This window comes from Bombus vancouverensis, chromosome 6 (genome assembly GCF_051014615.1).
Source record: "Bombus vancouverensis nearcticus chromosome 6, iyBomVanc1_principal, whole genome shotgun sequence".
Classification (NCBI taxonomy): Eukaryota; Metazoa; Arthropoda; class Insecta; order Hymenoptera; family Apidae; genus Bombus; species Bombus vancouverensis.
This window is the reverse complement of record NC_134916.1, coordinates 5,453,868-5,465,914: the sequence shown is the minus strand read 5'-3', so window position 1 is coordinate 5,465,914 and position 12,047 is coordinate 5,453,868. Positions and strand designations below refer to the sequence as shown.

At 40.9% G+C, this 12,047-nt stretch overlaps 1 protein-coding gene across 1 annotated transcript in view; it reads right to left on the bottom strand.

The window, feature by feature from the left end:
• Nucleotides 1-425: 425 nt before the first annotated feature.
• The window catches only part of LOC117160228 (uncharacterized), a 306,993-nt gene continuing 295,371 nt past the window's right edge, over nucleotides 426-12,047 (bottom strand). The window contains exons 14-18 of the mRNA XM_076619153.1: nucleotides 7,645-7,839; nucleotides 7,035-7,097; nucleotides 6,311-6,579; nucleotides 3,833-4,050; nucleotides 426-3,364 (exon numbers count right to left, since the gene is read on the bottom strand). Coding sequence (XP_076475268.1) covers nucleotides 3,089-3,364; nucleotides 3,833-4,050; nucleotides 6,311-6,579; nucleotides 7,035-7,097; nucleotides 7,645-7,839 — 1,021 coding nt within the window. The 3' untranslated portion in view covers nucleotides 426-3,088. The remainder of the gene's footprint in view (nucleotides 3,365-3,832; nucleotides 4,051-6,310; nucleotides 6,580-7,034; nucleotides 7,098-7,644; nucleotides 7,840-12,047) is intronic.

The window sequence follows — 12,047 nt, the reverse complement described above, 5'->3', positions numbered from 1 at the left end:
TCTAAAACGATATGGACTATGGCCATAATCGATAAAAATCTTAAGAGGTCTTCTTAGTATGACGAGCTAAAAAATCAATCTTTTTCTTTTTTTTATAATTTGACATTTTGAAAATATGTCCATAAAGTGTTAAAGTTTAATTCTCAATATTGGCAGAGATCCATGCTTTCGAAGAAAACGGAATGAGTGTACCGAAATCGCAGTAAAACCAGAAAGTGAGTAATTGTTTGAAGTAAATCGAATATATAAATCTTCTACGTACTATAACATCGTATTTCATATTCCACATCATGTATTCCACAACCAATAGTTCAATTACCATACCTAATATCTTAAAAGTAACATACCAAGCATCACGATCTCTGTCCCGCTCTATCTTCCCACATTATTCACATACTCTGATTAAGTGAGATTTGTGCATCGGATTGGCATGACTAAGGAAAACGAATTTTGGTCGTAAGAAGTGGAAAGTGAAGATTTAAAGCACCGAACTTTGTGTTTGTAAGACTTGTCTATGAAGAATAAACCAAGATTCATCGATAAATACCCTTTATTCAATCGGAGTAACATTTATACTTACTTAAAGCATGTCATTGAACTTATATATTCGTACAACTTTATCAACGGCAACAATAATAATCGTAATAATGACGAGAACGTAACGACAATAATGGTAATAATGGTAATAATAGCAATAATGTCGTCGAAATGGTAACTCCCAGGAAGAACGAGCTCGTACTGATCGTGAACGTGTTGCCCGTCTGCCTTCCCACTGCCTGTATGCGGTTCGTGTTGAGCAAAAAAATAGATCTAATCACAGTGACAATGGTAATTATAATCGTAATAATAATGACAATGACAAGAATAATGATAACGTCGAAGATTAATCGTAATCGTCGGCCGACTATCGCTATATTTTTTAATTTATTATTACTCTCACTACACGGTGTTTGGTTAAAGTATATACCTCTTCTCACGGTATCTTTCATCCCATCTGTCCACGAAATAGACGAATAATTGATTCTCCTACACTCTACTTCCCAGATTCTCCCCTCTCTCTTACTTTTATGTACACTGTCTCGTTCTACTGTGACGAAATTATTTCAGTCTGTAAAGTAATAAGCGCTGCACGGAAAATATCTTCGCCTATCTCGGTTATCTCGCGTCTCTTTCTATCCTTTGTTTTAAACTAGTACTCGTGTAATACAATGTGTTACTTGGTAAACGTCAAAGATAATTTTACGCGAACGTCGTCATCGACTTTTTTCCTCGTTCGTCTCGTATACGTATCGATGCCAGAGAAATAAACCAGAAACGCTTCGTTTGCCGGTTCGACGACGTGTATTGTCAGAGATTTGCTTTTCTTCATCGAGCCTTCGACCGTTAAGCACCCAAGAGGCAGAAGATATTCGTCGTATCGCGATACGCGCAGGAACGTATCGATATTTACACGTTTGGTTCCTCGCGTGCTTTGCGATCCATTAAAAACGCCAACTTACAACGTAGAGAGACGTAAATGTATCAACAAAAATAATAACAATTCACATAGACGCGACGGTACTATGTACGCGTATCTGTTTATCCTAATAAATTTCTCCAACGAAAGGAACAAACACAGAACGTTTCGAAACTATTGCACAAAAGAACGAGTATCCTTCGTCCCGACCCGATTGGTCGACGATTCACGACGAGCACGAGGATCAAGGATCGTCCTCGCTTTTCATGGAGCTCGTCGATCCTCGACGCGCCCTTAAACGCCTGGAAATTTGATAAGTACACCGTGTTTGCGATTGACATCTTGACAATTAACGACCAGGCTGTGTGTACATGCACTGTTATTACAAGATCGAGGTTTCACGCGCAGAATCTTCTCTCATCGATCATCTCACGCACAATTAGCCAAGTGGATCAGCACTACTCGCCGAACTCTCATTATAATATTCGTAATCTCTTTCTGTCGACTATGTACACACTATGGACAAAGTGTTTCGCCGTTTCGTAGACTCGTTGATAATATAAATGCGTCGGTATACTCATCGCTAATATCCTATATCAGACGGTAGTAAGAGTAGTGGTAGCAATAATAATAATGATTGGGTTAGTCCTAGAAACAATCTCGGTGGTTGTAACAGTGACGATAGTAGTAATAATAATATCTAGCGGTAAGTACGCAGTAGTAATTTATAAGTAGCTGTCGGTTCTTTTCTTTTTTTTTTTCGATTTTTCCATTTTAGCAGAAGCAGCATCGATAGCGGTTCCACATTTTCGTTTACTTTTTAAACGTTTAATGGCTTAACGGGTAGTAACAGTTATGCACTGGTAAGAGCAATACGTTTGTTCGATATACATTTAAGCTAATCATTTATGTTTTTCGCGCGTGTGCTCCTTGTGTCTTCCACCAACTTCATCTTTATCTTTACATGACTTAAGAGTGATAACGACATTAACGTTTCCTTTGAATAATATGTATATGTATATATATATATATGTATATATATATATATAAATGCTTTCTCTGCTGCCTATTTACAATCACGATGCCTACGAGTCCTCACGGTCCTCGGCCTTACGTTATTCTTATGTTCTACAATTTCATTATATACAAAAGATATCGCTATGAGCAACGTCAGTCCGTACGGTTCTGCGGGATCACACTGAGTGGTTATCAGATGATACCTTAGATACCGTTTTTCTTTGTAACATTTACTACTCTCAAGTCTATACAGTCGTCATCGGCTTGTGTCGAACATTTACCGTCTTTAAGTCGACAGTCGAAAGCACCGTTTTCCTTTGGTACACGAGCAGATCACCCGATAATTGGTAAAAAGTCTTCTCGATTTCTCATTCTCAGTATGGAGAGTCATAACACAATTTATTATACGATCAAGAAAGTCTTTCTCGTTGCTCGTTTACCGACACACGATTTTCATTGCACAGAATAGTCTTTCCGTTGTGGTAAACCACGCGAACTCCTGTGTCTCTGTTATGATCGCATTTTTTTTTTCTTATCATCACAACGAGAACGAAGTTACCGCATGAAACGCGTTCGTGTCACGTTGTATCCGATCGTCGAGCTTTAAGGATGGTCTCAGATGGGTGTCGGTAGGACCGTGAAATCCTGCAGCGCGGTCTTCACCGTTTCGTATATCGGCCTGTTTGCCTCGTCCGCGCAATAACCATCAGCGGTGCACAATGTCTGCAGCTTCGTCAGGTAACTGTCGAAGTTTTCGTGGCCCATCTTCTCCTGCGGTCCGCCCGGGGCGTTCGGTATTCGCACGTGCTCCAACAACGTTATCATGTTATCGCGTAGCGATTGATAGTACTCGGTCAGGTTGTTGCTTCGCTGAGTAATCGCCGTTGTTTCCTACGAAGAAACGAACCTTTTTTTTACAAAACATTCAGCTTGTTAAATATACACTTGATCACTTTCACAACAATAATAAAAAGGAAGGAAAATTTAAGTATTTGTAACGAGATGAATATTATCTACTAAAAATTTCAGAATTGGGAATTTTCAACTTTGGGCGCCGGAGGAAAGGGAATCTCCCTGATCAGCGCAGATCTACGTTAACAAAGAATGATACAAGAACTGTCTAGCCTAAAATTTTCACGAATTTTAATTCCATACTGTGTTACTGAATCACAGTAGGTTTAATATTCAAATATACGATACTCAAATCTATAATAATATTATGGATGATAAAATAACATTGTAAATGGAATTTAGCCCTGATTGGATCGCATTCTATGTAACTGGCAGACGGAAGCTCCTCTAGCATTTCTATCAGCGCACGGTAATAATCGATTACCGACTGAGTACAAGCGTACTGACCTTTTCACCTTGCTTCAGTTGGTTCTCCATGGCGGTGATATCGGAGCGCAAGCGCAACACCTGCGATTCGACCCGAGCGTTTTCTCTCTGGAGCTCTGTGATCTCGGCTTCCAGTGTGTAGAGATCCTCGCTCTGGCCACTGGCGGTACCGCTACCACTCGTGTTACCCTGACCCGTACCCACCGCACCCCCGTGAGCCGGACCACTGGTGTCCACTCCTGAAGATAGGGCATACACGGTCCATTTTAACAGCCTGTCTATCTCCCTCTTTTTTTCTTTCTTTTTCTTATACTTTTATTTTGCTTTTCCCGATTTCCAACAGCTTTCACCTTGATTCTCGAGACACTGGTTCGACTGATTTTTTCTGCTAATGTCACTGGGCGCCATAAGTAATAAAACAGCCATTGATATTCAACGTAAAGTATTCAACGTATTTTCATTGCTTTTACTTTCTTATAGCTAACTTGTAGTTTTATAGTCAGCGCGTATAACGATGTCGATAGTCTCGAGAACGTAGGTTTACTTGGAGAAAACCATCGGAAGCCAAGAAGGTCGATAAAGTCCGATCAACCCAAGATCTTGACCGAAACTCTCAAAAAGAGCTCTGTCCACACGAGTTTCATACAAAAGCGACTTGATATTAGAGAGAAAAAATGTTACTAGTTACATACGTAGTTCTTGACAGGTGTGCGGGATTCATATACAATAAAATGTGAGAATGTGGCGAGAGCATATATGTAAGTAGCGCCAGGAAAGCTTCGGACAGCGATTTGGGTTGGTCTGTGGTCGGGTTACATTGTTTTACTTTTTTCTTTTTTGGCATCTTTTTTCTTTTTTTGGAAAACAAGTGCATCATCACATCGCAGGTTCGTCTTATCGCGCGACAATGATCGCTTGCTAGGCGGTATAAGTCTAGAAAGTATCCCAAGTCGCTGCATGAGGATTTGTCTGAAATATGGGAATCGGTACGGTTTCTTCTGCGAGTGGTTCGTGCTGAAGTGATGGAGAAAAGAGCTCGTCTAGTTCGCAAACGCGACGACTTGTTCTTTCGATGAAACGAGTGATGCGTTTTACTCATTAATAGACGCACGAACCTGACAGGAGTGCCGCAGGAAAACAGAATGATCGGGGACGATGTTAAGGTGATCAAGGGGTAGCGTGAGGTGCCATCATACCAGATAGAAGAAAAAAATAGGAGACACCGAGTGCTGGCCTTTTAATTTTGCAACGTCATCGTAACTTGCAGTTATATTATAAAAGAATTGAAAATTATTTAATTGAAACTATAGCAGGTACTTTTCTGTTTCTTTATGTTGCTGCCAACACTCGGACGTCATCTCGTAAAAAGTAAAATTACTGGTGTGTGGATCTTGTATGTAACACCGAAAACACATAGAAAACAAATGGCGAGTACGTCAGTCCCTTACCTTCAAAAGTAAATGTTCTCCTCAAAGCTCAATGACAGGAAAGGAGCTGATCGTGATCCCAGAATAAATCAGAATATATTATTTTTCATTATTATGACATACGGCTGCTTTTTTTTGGTCTTTACATTTTCGCTTCTTTTTTTCTAATTGTCTTTGTTCTTGCACATAGTAATGTGGGAGATAGGATTTCACGGGGGCCAAATTCGTAATTGGAAGAAGCAAAGTGACACAGTGGATGTTGAGGTGTCCAGTTCAGGTGTTTCTTTCTTTCATTTTTTTTTTTTTTCTGTTGTCGTTGGTCAACAAATTCCGTGCGTCTCTGTTTTCTCGTGGAAGAATATAAAAAAGAACAGAACCAAAAAAAAATATCTCGAAAACACCTGAATACCAATATCACGGAGAAAAAGGGTGGCGAAAACGAAAACGTAAAATTTAAGTAGAAACGACCAAAAAAGTAACTGAATATACAGGTAGACAGAAGTGGGCGGGAAAAAGGACGGAGGTTACTCTTGTTGGTATGACAGCACATCATTGCGTGAAGAGTAGAGTATAGCGTAGCATAGGATCAAGTATAAGGTCATATATGCACAAGTTTACAAATAAACGTTCAGAATTTTGTCACAATTTTTTGCCCTCGACTCGTCCAAAGTTACTAATTCCATATATTATTCCGAATATTTATCCAAATATCATCTAATATGAAAGTCAATAAAAAGAAAAGAAAAAGAAATTATATTGGACGAGTACGGCGCGAGAAAAGAATAAAAAGGCAAACTTGTAATAATCATGCCTACTCTACAATTTGTTGCTTCTACTCACTGTAGTAGGCAATCACATGTCGCAACATTAGCTCGACGTGAATGAGATATCTCGAATTTACAGCGAACATTTCAATTCGTAATATGTATCAATTGTCGACGACTCGTTCACGAAGAGCCAACCGATCTGCTTTCCTTTTCTTTTTTCTTTTTTGCTTTTTATTCTTCGATTAATAACGATACGCATCGATAATCGAAGACATGAACGACATCTGAGGCAGCTTGACCCTCACCGGTGATTCCTTTGCTGTACATGGTCGACATGTCTTCGAACTTTGGCTTCTTTACCGCGTGACCGGCTATCGGACAACCGGATAGAGATCTGTGAGTAGAGAACGATCCGTTTATATGACCGATTCCGTCACAGCCCGGCGTGGGACAGTTCACACCCTCAAACTTCATCGCTGTCGCCGCGGCCACCGCTGCTTTGTGCTGCTCCACCGTACCTCCCGATTCTAATACACGCATCTTGTTCCTGTTTGCAATGGGGCAGCCCGATGCGCTGCAACAAGTCGTTGTTATCGCAATTAAGGACATGTCGTTTCATAGAAAATACCCTCTTACTGAAAATAAGGAAGATAAGAAATGCCAATCTTTTTTGTGGCAGAAGAACAAAATCAGTTCGAGACATTACCATCGAACAAAAATGTAACTTGGACAAAGTATTGGTTAAAAGTAATTCGTTCGAATTCGATCTGCTACGTTAATCTTAGTCAAACTGCCTAGTTTCTGTTAACGGGCTAAATTGAAATAAAATTTATTAGAAATATTTTTTTTCAATCAATTTTTTTGCAAATACTTTATATTGGGAACGAAGCTATATCTCGAGCCTTGCATTTTCTTAAAATTATGAGTACTATTTCAAACGCTCAATTTTGAAAAAGTTTCTTTTTAAAGTTTTTGGTAAGTCATAATTACAATATTTGGTCTTCCAAAAAAATAGCGAGGAAATCTTACCTGCGATGCGACAAGAATTTGCCAGTGGCATGGCCAGAGCCGTCGCAACCGGGGATGGGACATCTGTAGCATGAAATGCCAACACCACCATTACCAACACCATATAATCCATCCACAGAGAAATAGAGAGAGCGAGCATGAAACGAGCGGAAACCGCTGGTTATTAGTCAGCGTCTTCGTCTTTGCGTTAGGAAGCGAATAGGGTTTAAGGGACACCGCGTTGAAAGGGATGGGGACGACCTTTTCGGTCTGGTAGCGGATCTTAGCACGTGCAATGCGGTCAGCAAGATATCCACGTAGCTGCGTGTAACGTGCGAACATGGTGAAAACGCAAATTGGAATCGTGATTATGTATAACACAAGTTGCAGAGTTCGCAAGAGACTAGAAGCTCGCTCAATTAAACCCATTCTATCTTTCTCATTAATCTTTATCAAATTTATGGAAGTGAATTGCACTGTATTAGTTTTAGAGCAGTGATTACTTGCAATGATTTTCATAGAAAACGATTCAATATGGAAATTTGAAAATATTAGTTTAAAGTTTTAGAGATTGAAGGATTGGTTCGATTTTGAAGTGTTGGAGGATTAGTAGAATGTGAATGATACAAACCTTAGTGGTTCCGAATCCTGTCCATCTCGGGGCTTGCTTTTCGGTTTGTTAGCCCTTGGACAACCGGACAAACTTCTGTGAGATGAATAGTTGCCGGTTACGTGTCCCGAACCGTCGCATCCTGGTGTGGGACATTTGAGCTCTTGAGAATGTGCTTGGATCTGGGAACGATCGGCTCGCGGACAACCAGATAAGCTGTAAAGGAAACAAAAATTTCTGCTCTTTTAAACTTGGTCTACATATACCATGACGATTTTGCGCTACTTCCACTTCGTTAGAGAATGTTTTAACAATCTTGTTTTATTCATTGTATATCAGGTAGAATGAATAAGCAGCGCAGGAATCCCCATGGTCAGGATCACGAACGCACACCTCAGAAACATCCAACGATGGCTTCAGCAACACATCGCATGCAATTTACGCGACGTTGCCAAGAAGTCTCGAGTACTTACGTCCAGGTACCAGATATGATACTCAGGTACTATTAAACGATTTAAAAGAAGATCTCGATGAGATTACGAAGTATCGTTCGACAAATGTTAGTTCTATTGCATTATAATTTCCTATTGTTATTTATTATTCGTCAAAGGAGCAAGACAATTCTGCTCACCGAGATCATCCACACGGACTGCTTACATATTAATAATGGTTTTATAAAAGAAGCAGCCTTCAGCGCGATTCAATCTTGGACAACTTGCCTTGCGTCCAGTTCGAACGAAGACATTGAACATGAAGGTTTAAGGCTCGTGTCGTAAAATAACACGTTTCCATTCTCTCTCGAAACATGACTTTGAATGATATCGTATTGATTCCAACAGGTTCTTTTCCCTCGGATCTATTGGGTGAATGGTGGACTCGCAGTCGAAACGGGCAATCAACGATTCATAATTATATACACATATGATAGCATGCAAATGGCAACGCCGTGTTCCAGTTGGATCACTCATGAGGTGTCGCTCGTATCGATCGATCGCGTTTTAAGTTCATGTCAATACAAGGTTGGCCTTACTCTAGGAACACTGAAAAGGAGAGCAGGGAGCACACTCACACCTGACCCCAGTGAAACTCGTCAATTGCCAATTGTCTTTCTCTGTGTTTATAATTAAACGATTATAATTAAACAATCGTGCAACACGCTTCCGGATACGGTGCACCTTTGTGACTGTTACAATTATCGTTATATTTTATTTTCTCTCACTTTTTTCTATTCCTTACGGTTCTGCTCTGACATGGTCATTGGCAACAGTTCGCTACGAAGCTGCCCACTCGAGGCTGGCGAAGCGGTTTTTAAACGGGCGGGTTCGGTGATCGTATAATATATATTTATATATATATACATATTTAGATGCGTATATGAAAATGAATATTAATTACAGCTAGAGCTCAAGACAAACTGGTGGAAGCATCGTATCTTTGCACGAGCACGAAGCTGCTCTTCACCGGCGATCGTCTTAATGATTTTGCCATCCCTTTTCGTAGGGGTCGGGTCGAAACAAGGAGCAAGTGGTGCTTCATTCAACATGAAACTCATCTACACACTTTGGTTATAGTATATCGTACGATAAGGCAAATGGGGTGTGGAGGAATTACGTACGTGAAAAAGGTACGCAAAGAGAAACTATATTGGGGAAGAAGAAAGGATATATAAAGAGAAGAAAGACCGTGGAATGAAAATAAAATGAAATAAAATGATTTGTAAAAATAGCTATTTATATCAAACGGGTGTTTACACGTATAATATGGTAACAGCAATATCGAGTAAGGAGTACAAGACCGGTTTAGCAAGGAAGTTAGGGGTGGAGGAATTCTAGATAAAAATGATATAGTGTCACAAAACACTTAAGAAGCCACTACGCCACGGACCACCAATATGCATTGATGCAAAAACCCATCCATGTAATTTTCGCATTTTCGTGAGAAATCGCTTTCAATGTTTGAATGTGTTTTAAGGATGTCGATATGTGTGACTTTACGCGTGTGTTCTATAGGATGCCAAGTACTTTAACAGGAATCGAACTACTATCAAGGAATTTTTACGTTGGATCGATTCAATGAGGAGAACCAGGGGAATAATTGTGTAGCAAGGTTCCTATATGTATGAATATGTGTATATATGTATTTATGTGTGTATGATATGTGGAGCGTGCGTGCGTGCGTGCTGCATCGCTATATCAATATATAAATTATACATAATCGGATGACGTCGTCGAATGTAAAATGTCAGTGTCAATGTCAATGCTGCCTTGCCTTCTGTGGGTAGCGTAGTTTCCCGAGACATGACCCATGCCATCACAGGACGACGTGGGGCACTGTATCAGCTCCTTGCCATCGCGACCACGAGGGGCGGGCCGAGGCACGAAATTCAACGAGTGCCGCCTCATATTCATACTGCACCGAACAACATCAACACTATAAGACACTCTCAACGCGATCACTCGTCTCTCGTATGCCTGCACCTAATAACTCTTTCATACGCGTTCACTCACTACGTCGCACAATGGATGCCAGCGCATAGTCCCATGTCAAATCATAAATGGAGAACATGTTCGAGGAACCCAATGGAAAAGTGGAAAAGATCATGTTTGTCTGGATCAACACAATCTTTTTTAAAATAAAGATATCGTCACTTTTACCACTTTTCCTCTGAACCCTCACTTATTATCGTCAAATCCAATTAAAATTTCACACATATAACAACGAAGATAATAAACGATAGGAGATTTTTAATCTCGAAAGCTCAGTTGGAATAACACTGCTTCGGACATCCAGGGTACGAGCGTGGCTGGAACGCAATCGTTGCGTCGCGTCGTTACAGAGCTGGGATAGCAACCGGAAAGTTTTATTGCGCTCCGCAACTTTTCCTTCTCGGCCAGGGCGAGAGGGAGGTTGCCGTGCACGGACAGCGGGTGTCATAGCGACATATGAGAGAGAGAAAAAATATTCCGAAAAGTTCGGCATCCGGTCGGTGGAGAAAGGACGAGGCGCAGCAACAGCAGGAGCAGGAGGCGGAAGGAATATATGCGGATCAGAGCACGAGAGAGCGGTTTGCTTCTGCTTTTTTCTCTCGTCTCCTCGTAGTTTCGTAGATGAACGAACTACCGCTGGGCTATGAGAAGCCTCGAAAACCTCGATGGCCCTTGAGTAGCCGCGATATTGCCGGCCAACCGAGCCGACGGATGCGGACTTGAGTGCAATTCACCGGTACGCCCCGAATGCTCTGCCTTGTGTATTTTCCCAGGCTCCGTCTAACCACCAACCTTCTCTGTCTTCATATCAACGACCTTCATAAGTCGCGTTTCCGTTATTCGTTCGTTCTTCTATTACGAGTTCTATTACGAATCGAAGATTGTCTATGGAGGGGAGTGAGGTAATTGCTCTTGAAAGCATGTTTCGTGCGTTTTGAAGGGATGACGAGTCTCTGACAAGATTACGATTCATAAGATGATACCATTAGGACATAATGAGAATTGTATAGTAAGTATTAGTAAAGTTGGAAATTCGAGAACGAATGGCGCTTCTTTCCTTCCTAGTTTATCGTTATACAAATGAATTTACGGCGGATATTAAATTCCTAGTACACTATAAATTTATGTAATGTATAAATCAAAAAAATTTATGTAATTGCCGTATTAATCATTAAAACTAATAAGATATCTTTTACAAGACTGCAACTTCCAAAGTGTTCTATACGCGAAACTGTTGAAAAAAGGTTGACTATATATAATTATGTTTAAAAGAACTACTGTTTATTTAAAAAATTAAAAAAAGAATCTATTATTTGTATGAGTTTGCAATTTCGGAGAATTCTAGGTGCCTACATATCCAAACCGTAGACGACTATTTTAGAACGCTTAATTTAAATATGATTTCTCCAACTTTTCCACGATCTACCCCTTAATATATAAACGCGAACATTCTCGAAGAATTTGGGTAACGTTGTCGAACGGACGCGCGGAATTCCAGGGCATGGGCGGAGATTAGAAAAGAGAGGAAACCAGTGTTGCCCGAGGTATCCGAGGTGCATTTCAAGGGTCTAACCTCGATGGGACGACGCAGGTCTCGCCCCATAATCCAGTGCGGTGGCAACTGATTATACCCCACCTCCTCTTTCGACCTTATTCACCCTTGGCGGCTCCCCTTCCAGCAGCCTCTCGTTCCACCTCCTCTCCTTATGCGCCGAACCGCGCCTTCTCCACTGTACCGCCGAGCTTTACGTCAATTAGAATAAGGTTGGCACTTTCGGTACGAAGAGTAATTACTTTAATTAACAAAATGGAGGTAGGTATGCGCGATCTCCGCCTCCTTCTGCGCCGTTAGTGGCCGCCACCGCCACCAACCGATTTTGCCTCCTGTGCCTTTTCAGCCGCGAATATACGTATACATTCGCGAGAGAGATTCGCGCG